The sequence below is a fragment of the Dermacentor silvarum genome, chromosome 4 (assembly GCF_013339745.2).
Source record: "Dermacentor silvarum isolate Dsil-2018 chromosome 4, BIME_Dsil_1.4, whole genome shotgun sequence".
Taxonomy (NCBI): Eukaryota; Metazoa; Arthropoda; class Arachnida; order Ixodida; family Ixodidae; genus Dermacentor; species Dermacentor silvarum.
Genome location: NC_051157.2, coordinates 192,066,864 through 192,088,072, shown reverse-complemented (window position 1 = coordinate 192,088,072; position 21,209 = coordinate 192,066,864). Strand labels below are relative to the sequence as shown.

Below are 21,209 nucleotides of genomic sequence, written 5' to 3'. Positions count from 1 at the left end.
AAAATAGTGTTTTAAAAAAATAGCATATACCAGTTTGTTAATGTACAATTTTGACTTATGCTATATTTTGTGTTTTTGTTTGAATTTCATTCTTATAATTTATTCCATTTTATGATGTAATTGTGCATTTATTGTTTGCATTTGTCTATGTGAAGTTTTGTCGTCCATAAGTTAAATAAATTATTGTTTTCCACCGAGTACTGAAGCAATGTTTCAGCATTAAAACAAATAGTAACAACATGTATAGAAAAGTATGAATGCTGCTTACGGTATTGTGGTGAAAGCAGTAAACGTATATATATATATATATATATATATATATATATATATATATATATATATATATGCCTGCCATTGTTGCTTGCATGACTTACATCACTGGAGTGGAAGTAGCTGTAGGTCATGGAGCTGCTTCACGGCTGCTTCCTTTGACACACCAGGTTGGTTCCACTGCCAGGGGACCTCACCAGCACTGCTGCAGAAGTACGCCATCAGAAGATTTCTGGCATCCGCAGCTCTAGCTTCAAAGTTTCTGGCACGTGTGGTGCGAAGTGGAAAGTAGCCCTGCTCCGAGCCATCCCTTGGCATGCCTTGCCGCCAGTGTCCCGGCACAACATTCCCAAAACTGTCCTCCCTGTCTGTGAAATGATGCACGTCTGGATTAAGGATGGACAGGAAGTTGTGGAAGATGAAAGCTGCTTTGATGACAAAGTCAACATTCTCAGGCTGCAAAGGGATGGTTCGGAGGAGTATGCGCCACCGGGCTGCCGTGATGCCAAAGGCATTTTCCACGCACCTCCTGGAAAAAAAAGGAAAATCATTGATTTTTATTCAGGCTGATGCAATGCAATACCTTCCTTTAAACAAAAGAAAAGTGCGGAAGGGTTGGAAGCTCTTGCTGGTGCATAGTTAGGGACAGCATAATACTTTGGGATACAATAAAAAAGGTAAGCCAATACGAATGCTTGTTCCTGTGTAGTCATGTCTCATGTTTTTTTCTTTCTTTTCTCTGTTCCCAAGTATTCAACAAAAGTCATTGATGTGAAGTGTGAAAGGTTAGCTAGCAACGAATGGTTATTCCATGAGCTGTCACACTAAGCATCAGCTATTATACATATTAAGCTCGTTACATATTTGTTCTATGTGTATACTGCCACTGTACATTACGGCCTTGTACCAATAGAATACTAGCTTCCATGTTTAATTTTGTGGTACGCAGCTGTATTTGTGTAAACATTGCATGTCATACAATACGACACTTAATAGTGAAATGATCTCATCTGCGAACTCGTGACACAAAGTTGAATGAAAACTTTTTTGCAATTTTAATAGATGTCTGCTATTCATGGGTTTGCAGTACCAAAGTTCACAGAATTTTTGGTGAACTGGTCGTATTTTGTATGCATTTCTGTTTCATTTTAGAATTTAACCATGCTTACTGCAAATCAGTAATTTTATCGTACCGTGCTCGGCTCAGTCGGTAGTTGAACACCCTTCGTGCATCATTCAGCTGCTTTGCTGGAAATGGACGCATAAAATCGCTGCGCAGCTGGAATGCCTCGTCCCCAATGAAGGTGAAAGGTGCAAGAGTGGCCGTTGTTCCAGGAAGTCTAGCAAAAGCAGGCACAGAGAGGCGCTCTTGTCGAAGGGCTTTTCCAAATGTGGAGTTCTGGAAGACGCCACCATCGCTATGACGGCCTTCTGCTCCAACATCTATCATGATGTACTTGTAGTTGCTGTCAACAACAGCCATCAGTACCACAGAAAAGGTGCCCTGAAAATTGGTGTTCAAGAATTACAGCAGAGGCACAAGTATGCCTAACATGATGAAAGGGGGACAGGCAGCTATTAATAAGCAAAGTGAAAGAGCATATTTGTAAATGTCAGGTGCATCCACTACGTGGGTTTAAGTACCAAGGTTACATGCGACGAGGATAACTGAGGGGCAGCAGTTATGTCGCAGCCTTGTGAGCGCTGGCAACATGCATTGCCTGTACAGAAACCAAAATATAGAGTTGACAAACACAAGATTGCGTCCAATTGTTTACATACAGGGTGTTTCATTTTAGCTGCACCAAATTTTAAAAAATTGCCTGTGGCAGATAGCACAATTATAATCCTTGATCTAAACTACTCGATGAGGCGGCCATTACTTCCATGAGAAATCAAAACATCTAATCGAGTAATTAACATAATTACACTAATTGACCTTTTAATTATTTATTTTACGGCACATATCTTAATCTACTAATTATAGCCGGTGAGTTCGCAAGGCGTGTCCACTTGGAATGAATTCTCAGGACTGAACCAGTTTCTAGATGTTAATTTTCAAAATGTCCGACGAAATCCATGGGCAACTTTATTTATTCATTTATTTTCAAATACTGAAGCCCTATGCAGGGGTATTGCAGAAGTGGGGTACATAGAATACATAAATGAAAGAAGTCGAACAGTAATATCACACCAATGCTTCTACAAAATCAGATGTCGCCATTTCACGAACACAACCGGGTAAATCATTCCAGCTTTCAATGACTCGGAAAAAAACGGTGTTTGAATACGTTAGTGCACGCAAAAAAGGGCTTTAGGTTAAGGCTGTGGCCACGTCTAGTCGGAAGGGCACTAGCATGCATGCTTGTATGCTTCCATGCAGAAAACAGCGTTTTCTTCAGAAAGTTAACTGGGTGGGCATTCCGCCCATGCATGTTGTCGGACACTTTGAAAATTAATATCTCAAAACTGGTTCAGTCCTGAGAATTCGCTCCAAGTGAATACGCCTTGCGAACTCACCGGCTATAATTCGTAGATTAAAAGATGTGCCGTAAAAAGTTATTTAAAAAGTTAATTAGCGTAATCATGTTAATTACTTCAATTAGACGTTTGATTTCTCATGGAAGTTGTGGCCGCCTCATCGAGTAGTTTAGATCAAGGATTATAATTGTGCTATTTGCCACAGGCAATTTTTAAAAATTTGGTGCAGCTAAAATGAAACACCCCGTATATATGTAACACAGCAACACATGTGTAGCACTGCTTGGAAAAATGCAACCTTTCAATAAATCAAACTATGAATGAAAGCATTAAGATTGGCATCACGTAGTTGGTAGCAACTGTAAATCCAATCACACACTTGCATAATTATTTCAGTGGCGTTGATACACCTTATACATGCACAAATTTACCTTTTAGTTGAAGTACAAGCTGCCAGAATTCCGAGGAGCAATTATGGCAACATGTTTTCCGTCAACTGCTCCCAAACAGTTTGGGAACTGCCACTGTGCGGCAAATCCATCGGCAATCTGCGCCCACTCAGATGTGCTTGGTACCTGGAAATATCCAAAGCAACAAGTACTGCTCCTGTAATTTCTCATTACAAGTGGCTGAAAGGAACAGTGGAAATTCAGTTGTGATTGTGCAAAATCACACGTCTCTTTTAGCTACACCAAATTTAAAAAATAGAGCAATGTAATTCACAATGAAGTTATTACTATCATTGAAGTGTCCAGACTGGCAGCCTCTAGATAATGAGTAATTTGTAGAGGTGGGCGAATTTTCGAAGTTTCAAATATGACAGAAATTCCACACCAACCATTTGTATTCGAAAATGAACTATTTGTGTGTTTTTGAAATATCGGAACTAAATAAATATTTTGCAAAAAATGACTGTTAAGGTTCGTTACTGTTCTTCGTCTGCTAAACAAAGTAGTGTACCACAAATGATCAAAATTGAAACAACAGCAACAAAAGTTTTGAAGCAATGCAGGCACAAACTGACTAATGCAAGCTTTGTTTTCGGTTTTGCAGTAGAAGCCTACATTACAGCCTGTGATTTTTGCTTGTGGTCTGTCATGTAGTCTTTTTTGGCAGCCTAGTCATGCATCGTTTTCTCTTTTACACTAAAATAAGTGATGCTTTTTTTGCAACGGGCCCTATTACCTATGTCTTTGGCGCAGAAGTCCTCCAGCAGATTCTTTTTCCCACAACTTCAGATCTTTATTAGGCAAACCATTTATTTAGCGTTCATGCAAAGCTTTTCACACAGCAGCCATTCATTTGGAAATCTTGTTTCCAACCAGGCCCTAAAAGGTTCAGATTATTTGTGCAGTTTTTTTAATCTCACACGATTTTGGCCGCACTTGAATGAGGCGAAATGCAAAAATGCCCGTCTGCTTGCGTTGTAGTGCACGTTAAAGAACCCCAGGTGGTCAAAACTAATCCGGAGCCCTGCACTACGGCGTGCTTCATAATCAGAATTGGTTTTGGCACGCAAAACCTCAGAAAGAAGATTTTGAAATTGATCCTAATTAAGCCTGACAGCTATACTCTTCTTCAGTAGTCAGTACTAGTGTGGTGCTTAGTTATATCAAAAGAAATATTGCTGTTGTAATTATATTAGTCTGCATTTGACTCTTCGATATTCGATTCACATTTGACAAAGTTGATATTCACCTACCTCTAGTAATTTGTGCAAGTAACATGTGTAACTAAGAGTTACGTATTATAACTTTTTTATGTTGTTGTCGGAATAAAGTAGACATTTAGAAGAACCAATGAAACAAGTGATAGGTTTACATGCAGAGCAGCACTTAAACATGTGTGCCAGCTGTGTCCCTCACAGCTGTGTGACATTACCTTCATGTAGTGGTCTTTGAGCCTTGCCCAGATTGCTCGACAGGCCACATGAATGCACACTCTAGCCGTCTCAATCCCCACACGGTAAGCCAAGGCAACGTCTTTTATGTCTTGCCCGGATGCCAAGTAGCTGGAATGCAAGTAGGAAAAAAATTAGTATCCATTTTTCAATTGTTGTTTGCACATAAATTATGATATGACTTGACGTGGCAATGATTTCCATGGCTATGGGGGCATTTTTTCGGTGACATACAATCAAAATTTAAGTTGTGTAGGTTAACTACCACCTTTGTTATTAATACTACATGTGCAAGCATTCCTCAGGGCATGTTTTACAAGTGGCACAAGGTCAAAAGCGCTGAGGTAGCTTTTGCGTGATGGCACTCGATGGCAAAGTGTTTCGATAAAGTTAGTCATAATTGCTACACTGGTAATGCACACAGTTCAAACTTGCAGCCTCTTTGACGATGTGAAAAACTTTTTTTTTCAAGTATTTTTTTTTCATGCGCATTGTCAGTTGCGTCGCTACTATTTTTCTTGTTTTTAATCAGCGTTTTGTGACCCATTCCTTATTTGCTTATGCGTTTTATTTAGTTGTGTGTAATGAACCAGATTATATACTAGTTTTTTTGTCATTCACGCGCATTGTCAGTTACTTCGTTATAATTTATTTTGTTTTGTTTCAATGTATTGTGGCCCCTCCCTGCTTTGGTTGCCAAAAGACAGCTGGCAGTATGTAAACAAATAAAATCAAATAAATCACATTCAATCACAAAAAATGAGCTTCCTGTTTAGGCTGCACATTCCGTATTCCTCCAATTGCACATTATATCTGTAAGGGCAACTAGCCTTTACAAACCTCAATGCTATAGCAAGTCGTTCTCCAGGCTCCAGGGGTTCTCGAATGTGGTGCTGCCGTGTGAGGTCCTCTGCGACAAAGCTCAATAGCTTGTCAAAAAGCTGCGGCGTCATGCGGAAGAACTTATAGAAAAATCCATGGTCACCCTGACGCATTCGTTGCATCTGTAAAAAATGATGCATTATAACTTGGCAGAAGGTCCGTGCGCCCTACCCATATACACATGCCTGCATCAGGAGCTGTACACTTTTCAATGACACAAACATATGGCCACTAGTCATGATTAATTTTACCCCCTGCATTGTTATATGCTTGAATAGAAACAGTGTGTCGGCAAAACAGAACAGCCAGTGAATGTTAGATTATAAAAAAATTCGGCGGCCACTGCCAAGAAACTTCCTAAAGCATTGGCACAGCATTTTAACCTGCCATGTCACTATTTAGGTACATTACACCTCATATTGTAGTCACACTTCCGAGAGACAGAAAGTATAGAGAATCATATCTCATCCACAAGTTTATTAAATGACAACCAACACGTATGAATGTTTCAAACGGTGCTCTTGAATTCATTTGCTACACTAATGGCACACATATAACTAGCAGTCCTTAACTCTTTGTAGGGGTGTGCAAATACTGAATAGTAGATTTAGAATTAAATATCGAATCAAATGAAGAAACAAAAAACAGGATATTGAATGAAATATTGAATAGCAGAAAATGCATTACAAAACATAATGCTTACAAATTTTGTGCAAGAAAGGAGGGAGCTGCACAGGCTCTGTATATACGGTATGGTCTACTGTTAATGAAGGGGACTCCAAATTAGCATTCCAGCTATGGTTACAGCTCAGTTCTACTATATGAAGGTCAGGAAAATACTAAAATACTTGTGTTACTAATATATTGTCTGTTGAATAGAATCAAGTACTTTTTTTCTTTCTGAAACTGAAGAATTAGTTACGGTGTGTTGTACTTCATACGCCTACACGGGTTATACTGACGGCTGTGGAAGCGGCGTTAAGTATCGTCACCGCATATCTAATATACGATCTGCGTGCCATCCCGGTGGCTAATCAGCGCCCGACCTTCGCCCATGCCTTTTTTTTGTGCTTTCCGAAATACGCCCTGATCTTGTCGTTCCCTCCGTTCGCGTACGTCGCGTTATCGTTTCGATCGGTGCTGTAAACCTGGACGAGCCTTGTACCGACGACGCGGTGCCGCTAAATTGCGGCGTTCGCGCGCTGTGTGTGCGATTGATCCCCGCATTACTATTTTAACACTCAACAAGGCCGGCTGTAAAAAGGGCGAATTGCCCGTTTTACAGCATACGCAATGGTACAGCGCTCGCTAAACTAAAACTGTCTACTTTCACTTACGTCCCCTATGCGCGCACACAAAAACGCTGATATGGAAAGCAATTTCTGTCCCGACGAAGACAAATCCCCATGTGGAAATAGTGGCTCCTTGTTCTACTACTGTAGATAATGGAAAGAGGTTACTTACAGCCGTATAGTAAAGTCCTTCTTCTTTACGCCGCTGAAAGACGGGCCGGACCCACCAACGTCGCTGCAGACGCTTTCTGCGTTCCCGCCGCCTTTGCAAGAGCAGCAGCAGCAAGAGCTTCTGTGCAAGAAGCAAAAGCTTGAATCTCATATAGTACATTGCGGGCGGCGAACGCTGAAGCTGGTGAAGCAAGTGGATTAAAAAAGCTCGATAGCAACGTCGTGCGGTCGCGCGCAGATGTCAACTCCAGTCGTGGGCAAGCAGACGCTATCGCGCGCACGGGTAGATCAGTGATGATGTTGATGATCGATGTAGTTTTGCTTAATAACAATGTGTAGATACAAATGGCGTGCATTTCTCCATTTAAAAACAATGTAGTAGATGTAACATTGATAAATTAAATAGAAACGACCAGCCATAATGAATGAAAGCTTTTCTCAAACCGAAACGTTTCCGCCGTCACTGGTCTGTCAGCCCTGTGCTACGCGCAGTGAAGCGCGCACGTTTGCGCGTATCGTGTGGCTGGTCGCCCTTCCCTTCATCACCCGCGTACTCACTCGGAGACGCGTACGCGTAGCGAGACGCGTATCCCGTGCTACGTGTGGTTAGGCCTTTACAAGAATTCCTACTTCTTTCGACGTTGGGCAATCTTCCCTGGGCAGAACGTCGACTGTTACGCACTACATCGATACTGGCTCCCAATCGCCATTGCGGCAACGCCCATATCGTGTATCGGCTACAGAACGTCGCGTGAGTAATGAACAAGTGGCCGATATGCTCCGCCGCGAAGTGATCCAACCTTCCCACAGTCCATGGGCATCCCCCATTATACCTTGTTACGAAGAAAGATGGTTCTGTACGGTTCTTTGTGGACTATCGGCGCCTCAGCAAGATCACTCGTAAGGACGTTTACCCGTTTCCGCGAATCGACGACGCTAAAGATAGTATTCATGTGACGTCACGCAGCCATATCTCACCGCGCTGGTACCCAAAGATAGCGACTACGATGACGTCAGTGCAACGTATTATCACGCGAAAACTGTTTTGCGTTTTCACGGCGATGGTTTTTCACCGGTTTACCATTGTTATCGCTCTGACGTTCGACGCAAGACGCGCTTTTTGTTGCTGTCATGCTGTCATATGTTCCTTGCTTACCCCCCTTCTCGACCTGCTGGTACCCCAATATGGCGTCCGCGATGACGTCCGTGCAACCTATGCATTGACAGCCTACAAGGAGCAGAATTTTTTCATCTCTCGATCTGCGCTCCGGGTATTGGCAAGTACCTATAGCAGATGACGATCGACCGAAGACAGCCTTTGTCACGCCCGACGGCTTATACGGATTTAACGTCATGCCGTTTGGAGAGAGAGAGAGGGAAGGTAAAGGAAAGACAAGGAGGTTAACCAGAGGTTATCTCCAGTTGGCTACCCTGTACCGGGGGAGGGGTAAAGTGATCCGAAAGGAGAGAGACAGGAAAAATAAGTAAAAATAAAGAATAAAAAAGGGAAGGAAAGAAAAGAAAATCACACACGCGCACAAACCAGAACTGTTTCTGTGGGCACTGTCACGCAGTCTGCGAAGGCGTTCTCGTGTTGCGTATTTTTGCCACCCCCTGATTGGCTACGTAGCGCACAAAAAGCGAGTCGCTGAAAGAATAAATGTGATTGTCTTTATGGCGCTACGTGGGTCGTCTGTTCCTTGGGCCGGTCGTCCTGCCGCTCTCGGCGTCTCGAGGCGCCGAATACGTAACAGTAATGCGCTAGCAACTTTTGAGCGCATGATGGATACCGTTCTGCGCGGCTTGAAATGGCACACGCGCTTGTGCTACTTTGATGAGGTCGTAGTTTTTGCTCCGGACTTCTTCACACAAATTCAACGCCTCCGGCATGTTTTGACATGTTTCAGAAACGCTGGCCTACAACTAAATTTAAAGAAGTGCCGATTTGCAGCGCGGCAGCTGATGTCGTCGTTTCCAAGGGTGGAATTCTCCCCGATCCAGCCAAGCTTCGCTCCGTCGCGGAATTCCCTAAACCTACATCCATCAAAGAACTGCGAAGTTTTGTAGGTTTGTGTTCCTACTTCCGACGCATCATTCGAAATTTCGCCGCCATCATATCACCTCTGACGAAGCTCCTTGGAAGCAACGGTCCCCTTCATTCCTGTTCGTCAGAGTGCGAGGAAGCGTTCGCACATCTCCGTCGTTTGCTGACGACTCCCCCAATTTTGCGTCACTACCATCCGACAGCCCCTACAGAGGTACGCAAAGATGCCAGCGGTGTTGGCCTCGGCGCTGACCTTGCACAGCGCAAACCTGGCTTTCCTGAATATGTCACGGCCTATGCCAGTCGCACCCTTACGAAAGGCGAGACCAATTACTCTGTCACGGAAAAATAATGTCTGGCGATCATCTGGGCTCTTGCTAAGTTTCGGCCTAATTTGTATGGCCGCACATTTGATGTCGTCACGGACCACCATGCACTATGTTGGCTGTCATCGTTAAAGGATCGTTCAGGTCGTCTTGCCAGCTGGGTACTTCGCCGGCAGGACTGCGATATCCGCGTGCTGTACCGCAACGGACGCCAACATTCCGACGCCGACGCCCTACCACGCTCTCCCTTGCCTGACGACAGTGCCTACTGCTCACTATACCAGCTCGCTGTTTTTTCAATCGACCTTGAGACTATCACTTCCGAGCAGCGCAAGGACCCGCGGATTGCCTCGATTATAGACTTGCTTGCTGACCCATCACCGCAGTCAACCACTCGTACGTTGCGTCGTCAGGCTCGCCATTTCGCGGTTCGCGACAACCTGCTTCACCGTGGCAGTTGCACCGCATACGGCCGCCAGTGGTTGTTAGTAGTTCCTCGCAGTCTGCGCTCCGAAATCTGCGCATCCTTTCACGCCGATCCACACTGCGCACACGCGGGAGTTTTCAAACCTACCAGCGCATCCGACAACACTACTACTGGCGAGGAATGTACAACTACGTTGAGAAGTTCGTTCGCTCATGCCCCGACTGCCAGCGCCGGAAATCTTCACCCCAGCTCTCGCCAGCTTCTACCCTGCCCTACCCGGCCGTTCGGGCGCCTTGGAATTGATTTGTATGGGCCGCTTCCCTTGACGTCGGCTGGTAACCGCTGGGCCTTTGTAGCAGTAGATCACCTCACACGATACGCCGAAAGCGCCGCTGTCCCAGCAGCTACAGCGCGCGATGATGCCTCATTCCTGCTTCTCCGATTCATCCTGCAGCATGGTCCACCCCAGGAATTGCTGAGTGATCGCGGACGTGTCTTCCTGTCGGAAGTGGTTGAAGCCATTCTTAAGAGTGCCACGTTATTCATCGCACAACTACGGCGTACCATCCCCAAACCAATGGCCTCACAGAACGCTTCAACCGCACGCTCGGCGACATGCTTTCAATGTACGTCGCCTCCGACCACACGAACTGGGACGCCATTCTGCCCTTCGTCACCTACGCGCACAACACCGCTACTCAGAGCACCACTGGCTTTTCGCCCTTTTTCTTGCTGTACGGTCGGCATGCGTCGCATACCATCGACACAATTTTACCTTACTGGCCGGATGCATCCGAGGGCTCGCCTATTTCTGCCACAGCAAGGCATGCTGAATAATGTCGCGACCTCGCACGTGCCTTTACTTCCAACGACCAAGAGCGCCAGAAGAGCACTCGCGGCGACTCCACTTCCGCGGTCACCTTGTTCCTGGCGCGCTTGTGTGGCTCTCTGTCCCGTTCACCGCCCCTGGCCTCTCATCGAAACTACTCCCGAAGTATGAAGGCTCTTACCGCGTCGTCGAACGCGCATCTCCCATGAATTATGTCATCGAACCAGTTGAACCGTCTTCGGACCAGCGCCGTCGTGGATGAGACATTGTCCATGTCGACCGCCTCAAGCCATACTACGATCCTGTCATCCTGACGAGCTGTTAGGTCGCCGAACGGCTCCTTTAAAACTCCCGGAGTAATTGTAGCGAAGAGAGACGCTAGTGGGTCCAGCTCTAGTGGGCTCAGACGCTGTGGGTCCAGCGCTTTTGCTCGGCAACGGCGCTCGTGCTTGAAAGCCGTGTCTCGTTTTGACTGTCGCCGCTGCGCTGCTCCTTTCTCTAATAAAGCGATTTTACAATATATATATATATATATATATATATATATATATATATATATATATATATTTAGTATATATACTCTCGGAGAAACTATTGCGACGATACTTCGGACCATACGAGGTTGTGCGCCGGCTTAGTGATGGGAATTACGAGGTCCTGCCACAAAGCGTTGACCCTCGCTTGAGTCGACGACGTCCCCGCCCCGAAGTTGTACACGTAGTACGGATGAACCCGTACTACACCCGCGAGTGAAGTGCACCTTTCAAACCCTTCGCCGTCCTACGCAGTGTTGTGCTTATCCTTAGCTTTTGTGACCACATTTTCTATTAGAGATGTCCTCCCACGTTATGCACTTTATTTTACCCAGCCGACCGGGACGGTCGCTTTTGAAAGGGGAGAAATGACGCGAGATAGGCTGGCACCTGCGGCCGCCGGCCGCTGCAACGAGAACGACGAAGTGTGTTCTGGAACGCGCGGTCCCCGAGTGTCAGCCTTGACTAAAAAGAACACCGTCTTGCCAAGGCCTCGACTGCTAACTTCGTGACAATATAATCATATCATAAGAAGCCAACAGCTAAGACATAACATATATAAAAGAACTGTCAGCCTTCCATTGGGATGGAGATGGAACACAAGCGAAGCTGTACTATGGCGGGAATTATGTATTTCCAATTATGAATATTGAGATGTGATGGTATACTTGGTGTATATATATATATATATATATATATATATATATATCTTATAAAGGAGATTTATTGAGGTTCGTAGCGACAGCCGGTCGTAGGCTGCACCGAGCACAGTCTCTAGCTCGAGCGTCTGCTGCGTGCTTCATGCTGCCGATGCTGCTGACTTTGCGGCGACGTTCGTTATCTCCCTTACAAGGGCCCCGCGGAAATAAAGGAGCCATCCTGGCGACTTAGGTGTCCGGAAGGACGGTAGAATGGTGATACGGCTTGAGACGCTGAACGTGAACGACTTCGCGGTTACGACGTCGCATGTCGGATGGAGGCGTGAGCGGCTCAACCAGGTTATTAGCGGCTGATGTTCTCTCGAGAACGCGGTATGGCCCATCGTACTTCGGAAGGAGTTTTTAAGCGAGCCCAGACGTGCGGTGTGGCACTAACAACCAGACGAGGGCATCCGGAAGAAAAGTGGGTGTCGAGTTCTGGGCGTCGTGAACGGCTTTTTGACGGTTCTGCTTGTCCGAGGGGAATCGGCGGGCCAGCTGGCGACATTCTTCGGCGTGTCTGGCGTCTTCCGAGATCGACAGGCATTCAGATGGGTCCGGCCGGTAGAGCAGAATGGTGTCGATAGTGTGCGAAGGATGACGGCCGTAAAGAAGGTAAAAGGGTGAGAATCCGGTAGTGGCCTGAGTCGCGGTGTTGTAGGCGTAGGTGACAAACGGAAGAACTAGGTCCCAATTAGAGTGATCAGGTGAGATGTACATGGTGAGCATGTCACCAAGAGTTCGATTGAAGCGTTCCGTGGTACCGTTAGTCTGTGGGTGATAGGCAGTGCATTTACGATGAACAATAGCGCATTCATCAAGCAGTTGTTCGATGACTTCAGATAAGAAGGCGCGGCCTCTGTCACTTAAAAGTTCACGTGGACCTCCATGACGAAGGAGAAAACGGCGTAGTATGAAAATGGCGACCTCCTGCGCTGTAGCATTTGGTAGAGCAGCAGTCTCCGCATAACGTGTTAAGTGGTCTACCGCAACGATTATCCACCTGTTGCCGGTAGGAGTCAACGGAAGTGGCCCGTAGAGATTGATTGATTATTGTGGTTTATTGGCGCAAGGGCCATATGTGGCCAAAGAGCACCAAGACGATGGTAATGGCTTGTTAGTGGTACGTGAATGGTGAATTATAATGTGTGCATAAAACAGATGTGGCATGGCTGTAAAGGGGCCTAAAAACAGTCGCTGTAAAGTGCGTAAAATTTATACGTATTAAGATTATGGCAATGACTTATGATGTGTACTATGGACATGATCAATGGATTGCGAAAGAGTGATCCGACGTACGAAATATTACAGATGCAAGAATTGACCAGAACCACAAGTTTCTAAACAGAGCCCTTGAAACACAAGGGCCTGGAGGCATGTGCTATTGAAAACTATCACAGCGACATCCTCTGGAGAGAGGATGCGCTACGAACTTATTGGGCTAATAACATGTAGCCCAACATCGTCCAAAAATGCGATGACTGCGTTGGTATTAAAAAGCGGTTCTTTACCAAGAAACATAGCGGGATGAAGAGGGGCACAATAGCGATATGCTAGCGGAAAATGTTTCTTTCTTTCTATTTCGGCTTCCCGACACTCCAGGAGGGCGTGGAGAACGGTGAGCCTCTCCCCACATCTACCACAGGTTGGGGGATCATTTCCATTCAACAGAAAATTGTGAGTACCATATGTGTGTCCTATTCTGAGACGACAGAATAGGACATCAGTTCGTCGTGTTTTAGTTGTACAGGGCCAAAAACCTAACTGTGGCTTAAGCAAGTGAAGCTTATTATTTATTTCCGCATCCAACAAGCGTTGCCAGTGGCTTCGCAGGTTCTTAAGCAAGAAAGGTTTCAAATCTGTTACAGGTATACCTGCTGTAGGATTAATAGCATGCGATGTTATTGACATGGCCATTTGATCGGCAAGAACTCGATGCCTGTATGCTCAGGCACCCAGCATATTATGATTTGTTGCTTACATGCATAAACAGAGCAGATCAGTGAGTAGAGGTTGATAATTACAGGGTGTTTATGTTTTTGCGGCATCATTAACGCTTTAACAACGCTTTAAGGGTCGGTAAATATTACAGCCTTTTGGAGTTTCAGTCTATCAATGTGCTTCACTGCGGATAGTACTGCATAGGCCTCTGCCGTAAAGATACTTGTTTGAGGATAGAGTACATCAGATTCCAAGAAGAACGGCCGGACCGACTGGCGCATAGGAAACGCCAGCATGTGACTTTGATGCGTCTTTGTGAAATTCAGGGCAAGAGTACTTTAGTTCTGAAAAGTGCATTTCAATGTGTGCATCTGGCGCGTGTTTTGTGACTTCAATAAACGATAGGTCACATTCAACCAGCTGCCGCTGCCACGGTGGTAGCAGCTTCGCTGGAGGCATTAGGCGATGTTCAAGTAGTGGAGCACCCATTTCTTCACTGAGCTTTCTCACACGTAGCGAGAAGGGCTGCTTTGCTGTTGGTCGGTTACTAAATAGTGTGGCACACGTGGTATCGTTTATGGTAGAATAGGAAGGATGTGTACGGTTGGAATTTGTTTTCAGGAAATATGTAAAACTAGCCTATTACCTATGAAGGTGGAGCGACCACACGTTCGCTTATACATAAAGGCTTTGTACGGGGCTTGTCCTGACGGCCCCGGTCGGGAGGCGGATTCCTAAATGGTGAACAGGATCCAACATCTTTAAAGCGCTGGGTGCAGCAGACTGGTAAATTATCGCCTCGTAGTCAAGTCGTGAGCCGACAAGGCACCTGTTCAAATTGAATTTCCTGTCACTGCCCCTTGTTGTACGCGACAGCAACTTCAATACGTTCATTCTTTTCAGGCACTTAACCTTCAAGTATTTGATGTGCGGAACGAATGTGAGTTTCGAGTCCAATATGATGCCGAGAAACTTGTGTTCTGCGCTTACAAGTAATGTAGTACCAGAGAGCTCAATAGCAGGGTGTGGTACTATTCCTCTATTATTAGTGAAAAGGACGCATGTGCTTTTCTCTGGGAACAACCTAAAACCGTTTTCATCAGCCCATTTAGCAACATTATTTAAGCAATGCTGGACATGTCGTTCGCAGACAACAAAGTTGCACGATTTAAAACCAATCTGCACATCATCTACATATACAGAGTTGAACATCGTTCGTGGAATAGCCGTGCGTAGAGAATTCATTTTCACAATAAACAGTGTGCAGCTAAGCACATCACCTTGCAGAACACCAGTTTCCTGGGTGAAAGACCTCGACAAGGCCTGGCCCACCCTTCCACGAAAGGTACGGTTAGAAAAGTAGCTTTCGATAGTACTCCACATGTTGCCGCGGACGCCCATAGTGGTTAGGTCTCGGATAACACCGAAGCGCCATGTGGTGTCATACGCTTTCTTCAAGTCAAGAAATATGGAGAGAGAAACCTTTGTTTATAAAGGCATCCGTTATGGTTGCTTCAATGCGGACAAGCTAGTCTGTAGTCGACCTACCTTCTCGGAAGCCACATTGGTAGGAATCTAGAGTTCCGTTGCTTTCTAGGACACACATTAGGCGCCGGTTAATCATCTTTTCGAAGAGCTTACACAGACAGCTTGTCAAAGCAATGGGTCTGTAGCAACTAGTTAAGGACGGGCCCTTGCCCTGTTTAAGTATGGGATTACTATAGCTTCTTTCCAAGAAGATGGAATGTACCCAGCAGCCCACATGGCATTAAAAGTAGAGAGGAGTGTCTTTTGTGTTTCAGGGTGTAGGTGCTTGATCATTTCATACATGATACGGTCAGCACCTGGTGCCGAACCGTTGCAACAAGCAAGAGAAGCTTTAAGTTCAGCTAAACTGAACGGGCAGTTGTAATGTTCATTTCGGGCACATTTCCGATCGAGGGGCTGTCGCTCTGCGCGCTCTTTGAACCTAAGGAATGTTTGTGTGTAGTGAGATGCACTGGAGACATATTCAAAGTATTCGCCCAGACAATCTGCCTGATCCTCCAGGCAATCTCCTTGGATATTCACTAAGGGCGGCGGGTTCGTCGCACGACCCTTTAATTTATTCACGCTATTCCATACTTTTACCTCGTCTGTGTAAGAATTTATACCAGAAATGTACCTCTCCCAACTCTCTCTCTTTGCACGTCGACGTGTCCTACTGCCTTGCGATTTAACCTGTTTGAAATTAATAAGGTTTTCGGCAGTAGGAGAATCGCGAAGCAATCCCCATGCTTTGTTTTGATTTTTGCGCGCTTTACGACATTCTTCGTTCCACCAAGGAATGCGGCGCTTCTTAGTCAGTCCGTTAGTTTGTGTAATACATTTCGTAGCAGCATCAATAATAAAACCTGTTAGATATGTTACGGCGTCGTCTACGTTAAGAGCAACAATGTCATCACGGCTTAGGTGTGTCAGCTCTCGGAACAGTTCCCAGTTGGCCGAGTCTACGCTCCATCGAGGTGATCGTGGCAAGCATCCATCTCGTTTCGTTGAGTTCAACATAATTGGAAGTGGTCGCTTCCATAGGGGTTCTTGAGGACGGACCACTCCAGGTATGGCATTAGTGTGCTCGACACTATGCTTAAGTCTATGGACGAGTATGTGTTGTGTGTAATGCTGTAGTATGTAGGTTCTTTCTTGTTTAATAAAGATTCACCTGAGGAAAACAGAAAATTTTCTATAAGGCGCCCTCGCGCATCGCAACGAGAGTCGCCCCACAGGGGGCTATGAGCATTAAGATCACCTACGACTATGTATGGCGGGGGAAGTTCATCGATGAAGCTCTGAAATTCTGTTCTGGAAAGCTGATAGGAAGGGGGAATGTAGATGGAGCTAATTGTAACTAGTTTACCAAACAACACTGCTCGGACAGCAACTGCCTCAAGGGACGTTCGGAGGTTTAAGTGCTGACATGCAACGCCTTGATCGACCATTACGGCCACACCCCCTGACGAGGCGAGAGCGTCGTCGCGGTCTTTGCGGAAAGTGACATATTGCCTTAAGAAGTTCGTCTGTGTTAATTTTAGGTGTGTTTCTTGTACACACATCACCTTTGGACTGAATTTGCGGAGGAGTTCTTTAACATCGTCAAGATTACGTAGAAGTCCTCTCACGTTCCATTGTAATACTTGTGCATCCATAATGGAAAAGAAGTTAGTGATGTGTGTACAGAATAATGGAAGTTAGTTCACGAGACCTTTCCAGGCCCCGTAATGCGTGGTTTTCCTTTCTTCCCGGTGCGCTCCAGGGAGCTGCACCGTTCTTTGGGCGTCTGAGACGCCGGTGGTCTGCTTGTGTCCATCACCTCGTCTGAGGCGATGGATAGTGCCCGCTCAGCGGGGACGTTCGCGGGGGTTTCAGGCCGAACTGCACGGGCAGTGGCCCTGGGTCCAGCAGGCCCACTGGTCTGCTGGCCCTCGTTGGCAGGGGGCTGAACAGCGCTGGCTGCTCCAGCCGGGGGGGCTGATGGCATGACCGCCGTCACACTCCGTGTGACTCGGGCGGCCGCCGAAAGATGTGGCGCTGCCCCCCGGCGCACCGCATCAGAGTAGGACGGATTAGACTGATTAAAGGCAGAAAAACGCCTGCGCGCTTCTGGGAAGTAGATGTTTAGTTTCACTTTGAGTTCTATTATGTCTTTTTCTTTCTTCCATGTCGGACATGTTCGTGAGTAGGCGGGGTGGTCTCCGTCACAGTTGGCACAGTGGTTTGTGGAAGTGCACACTTCTGAGGAATGGTCTTTGGATGCACATTTTGCACAGGTAGATCGCCCTCGGCAACTTTGCGACCCATGCCCAAAACGCTGACACTTGAAGCATCGGCGCGGATTTGGGATGTACGGTCGTACACGTAGTTTACAGTATCCGGTTTCAATTGACTCAGGGAGGTTGCTTGTACCAAAGGTAATGATAACATGTTTGGTTGGGATTTCCTTATTGTCACGCCTTATCTTGATTCTTTGGACTTTAACCACGTTTTGTTCTTGCCATCCTTCCAACAACTCACTTTCACTAAGTTCAAGCAGGTCGTCATCAGAGATGACGCCGCGCACAGTGTTCATTGACCTGTGTGGGCCCACGGAGACAGGAATGTCCCCAAACGCCACGAGTTTTGACAGCTTGTTGTACTGGAGATTGTCACGGACTTCTAGAAGAAGGTCTCCACTTCCCATCTTGGTTACTTTGTAACCTGAGCCGATTGCTTCTGTAAGAGATTTTGCGACCACAAATGGGGATATCGTACGGACAGTCTTTGTTTCATTTTGGCTGTGTATCACATGGTACTTGGGAAATGTTTCTATTGGTTTCATGCGGAAGTTGAAGGTTTCATCGGTGCGCCCCCTTTTCAGGGAGCGATCAGGCAGCGGGGGAAAAGGGTTTGCCATATAAAACTGGAAAATTCGGCGGCGATGGTAGCCACCCACCACCGAGCCCAACAAGGGGACGCTACAAGGTTGGAATACCTGTAGACGCCAGCTATGCATCGCCGCTATAACCTAATATAAAATACCCAAGGTTGGATAGCTACACCAGGTTAACCCTTGCCGCCCAGAAATTCGGAAGTGAGAAGTGACTAGAAGACAGGAAAGATGGAAAAGTGAGGGAGAAAGATAAAAGATTGAAGAGGGGGACAGGAAAAGGCGACTGCCGATTTCCTCCAGGTGGGTCAGTCTGGAGGTGCCGTCTATGTGAAGCAGAGGCCGAAGAGGTGTGTTGCCTCCGCCGGGGGGCCTTAAAGGTCCAAACACCCGGCCTCGGCTCAACCCCCAGGATCCCCTTTTCCCCAGACACGGCTAAGCCGCGCACGGCTACACGCGGGAGGGTCCAACCCCCATGTGCTCGGGTCCGTGGTGTCGCAACACACCAAACGTCTGCTCGCGCAGACGCCCCTGCGGGGTGGAACAGAGAGTGTTACTATATATACAGGGCCAGGGAATACCTCGGGTAAAAGAATACCAATACCTGTGTGTATGGATAAACGAAGGCCTCCGAGACAGCAGGGCAGGCCATATAGTAGTGTCCTTGGTGTTCAGAAGAGTAGACGTGGCTACAGGCCCTGACGATTGAGGAAGAACAGGAGCGCGCGTCGACTTTTCTCCCAGTGATATCCACGCTGTTCAGGTGCGCTCCCCCAACAGTGGACGATCGTCTCGACCTTCCATTCACGCTACAAGAGCTACGTGCTGCGCTCTCTTCTTCAATACACTCAAGTGCGCCAGGGCCTGATGGCATTACCTATTCTACCCTACGCCATCTGGGCCCTCGAGCGACTGAAGAGCTTCTGGTTTTATATAATCTCTCTTGGGCCTCGGGAACTGTGCCTGCACATTGGAAGACAAGCAAGATCGTGGCATTATTGAAGCCAGGCAAGTCACCCCATGATATGCTTTCCTACAGACCAGTGGCGCTTGCCAGTTGTATAGGAAAAACCATGGAACGGATGGTTTTGATGCGCCTAGAATGGTTTTTGGAGAAGCGTAATATATATCCAGACGCTATGACAGGTTTCGAAAGGGTAGGTCGTCAATCGACAGCGTTATTGATCTAGTAACGACTGTTGAACATCAGAAACGTCGCCGTCGATTGACGGCTGCTGTCTTTCTGGATATCAAGGGTGCATTTGAGAATGTTCTACATGATGCAATTTTAAATGCCCTTGAAGAATATGGCATTGGTGGCCGTATGCATCAGTGGATAGCCAGCTATCTTCGAGAGAGAACGATATTTATGACAACTCTAGACGGTCATACAAGGAACCATCCTGTCTACCGTGGGGTGCCTCAAGGAGGTGTACTTAGCCCAACCTTATTTAATGTTGTTCTCGTTGGACTCGTCAAAGAACTCATAGGCGCAGTCTCTGTCTCTGTGTACGCAGATGACGTCTGTATATGGACCACGAGCTTAACGCGCTTACAAGTACAAACAAAGCTACAGCGTGCAGTGTCAATAACGTCGCAATACCTAAATAGTCGTGGACTTCATCTCTCACCGACTAAGAGTGCAGCCATGGTATTTACGCGGAAGTCAGTGACCTGCTACCCCGTCATGATTGATGGCAAGATTATACCTTCGGTAACCCACTATAAGTTTCTCGGGGTCACCATCGACCGTGACTTATCTTGGTCGAAACACATCTCTGCATTGAGAAAAAAGCTGGACAGCTTTGCACAAATCATTCGACATATGTCTGGAAAATCGTGGGGGCCATCCCAATCATCTCTTCTGCAGCTCTACCAGGCACTTTTTGTTAGATACCTCCGCTACAGCGCACCTGTACTTTCTGGGATTAGTTCATCTGCCCTCCGCACACTTGAAGGCACTCAGGCTCGCGCACTAAGAATTTGCCTAGGGTTACCACGATGTACTTCCACATGGGGCACTATTGCAGAGGCACACGCATGCCCAGCTCGAGTGTATCTGCAACATGAGCCAATGCGAGTGCATTTAAGGCTACTGACAAGGCATAGGAATCATCCACTGACAAATGTCACAAGTATACGGCCTGACGCCGCCTACTCAGGAGCCGTATTGTCGCAACGGGATCTACTGCCGTCGGACTTCGCACCGCATGGCATACCGGAAGCTCCACTCTGGACGATGGCAAAGCCGACGGTGAAAATCTCAATCCCCGGAATAACGAAAAAGTCGAAAATGCCGCTTGCGGGTCTCAAACATTTCGCGTTATCCTACACTGCTTACAAGTACGGATATACCGAACATGTTTTTGCAGATGGTTCTGTTACACAGACCTCTTACGCGGCAGCTTACACGGTACCTGCAATGCGGATTACGCAGCGGCTTCAAGATAGGGCACAAACATCGTCTACAGCAGCTGAGTTGACCGGTATTCGAGAAGCAGTCCGCTGCATAGTACAACAAAACCTCGCTAACTGAACAGTGTTCTGCGACCTCAAAACCGACGCTGCAACTCATAAGCAATTATATGAATCCCAGAAGCGCATATAGCCCTCTAATCTACGACATCATGGCTCTGCTTACTGAGGCGTCTCAATCCGGACATACCATTGCACTGCAGTGGATTCCCAGCCACTGTGGAATAGCCGGAAATGAACAGGTTGACGCGGAAGCAAAAATGGCGCACACTGACGGGAAGATTATAAAACTTGCCTTTTGCCGTTATGACATCAACGCCTTGCTACAGAACTCCATCAAAACGTCTATGGAGCGACAATGGGACAATCCCGAACATCGACAAGAGCGCCTCTATAGACTTGACGCCGGTTTGCGATTCCGACTTCCACTTCGGATGCGGAAGGCCTGTTAACACTAATCCATCGATTGCGGCTTGGTGCGGCGTACACTCGCAAATACCTTCACAAGATTGGACGAGAACGGGACCCTGATTGTAGC

General features: G+C 46.6%; 2 protein-coding genes across 2 annotated transcripts; both read right to left on the bottom strand.

The window, feature by feature from the left end:
• Positions 1 to 345: 345 nt before the first annotated feature.
• Positions 346 to 3,321, bottom strand: LOC119449140 (uncharacterized). The gene is made up of 3 exons (XM_037712324.2): positions 3,183 to 3,321; positions 1,464 to 1,774; positions 346 to 799 (listed from the first exon to the last, which is right to left on the bottom strand). Exons 2-3 carry the CDS (start codon positions 1,751 to 1,753, stop codon positions 376 to 378), a joined length of 714 nt encoding a protein of 237 aa, XP_037568252.1. The 5' UTR covers positions 1,754 to 1,774; positions 3,183 to 3,321; the 3' UTR covers positions 346 to 375.
• On the bottom strand, positions 1,953 to 7,189 carry LOC125945096 (uncharacterized). The gene is made up of 4 exons (XM_049666670.1): positions 6,998 to 7,189; positions 5,492 to 5,655; positions 4,633 to 4,762; positions 1,953 to 1,991 (listed from the first exon to the last, which is right to left on the bottom strand). The coding sequence occupies exons 1-4, from the start codon at positions 7,154 to 7,156 to the stop codon at positions 1,953 to 1,955; spliced, it is 492 nt and encodes a 163-aa protein (XP_049522627.1). The 5' UTR covers positions 7,157 to 7,189.
• Between the last annotated feature and the right edge of the window lie 14,020 nt (positions 7,190 to 21,209).

Bases quoted from the DNA above. Each gene is read 5' to 3' on its own strand.
- LOC125945096 (XM_049666670.1), bottom strand. From the start codon at position 7,156: ATGTACTATATGAGATTCAAGCTTTTGCTTCTTGCACAGAAGCTCTTG. The intron at 5,656-6,997 runs GTAAGTAACCTC...CATTTTTTACAG, and splicing joins AAGGACTTTACTATACGGCT to ATGCAACGAATGCGTCAGGG. The intron at 1,992-4,632 runs GTAATGTCACAC...GTTTCTGTACAG, and splicing joins TCAAAGACCACTACATGAAG to GCAATGCATGTTGCCAGCGC.
- LOC119449140 (XM_037712324.2), bottom strand. From the start codon at position 1,753: ATGGCTGTTGTTGACAGCAACTACAAGTACATCATGATAGATGTTGGA. The intron at 800-1,463 runs GTACGATAAAAT...TTTTTTTTCCAG, and splicing joins TACCGACTGAGCCGAGCACG to GAGGTGCGTGGAAAATGCCT.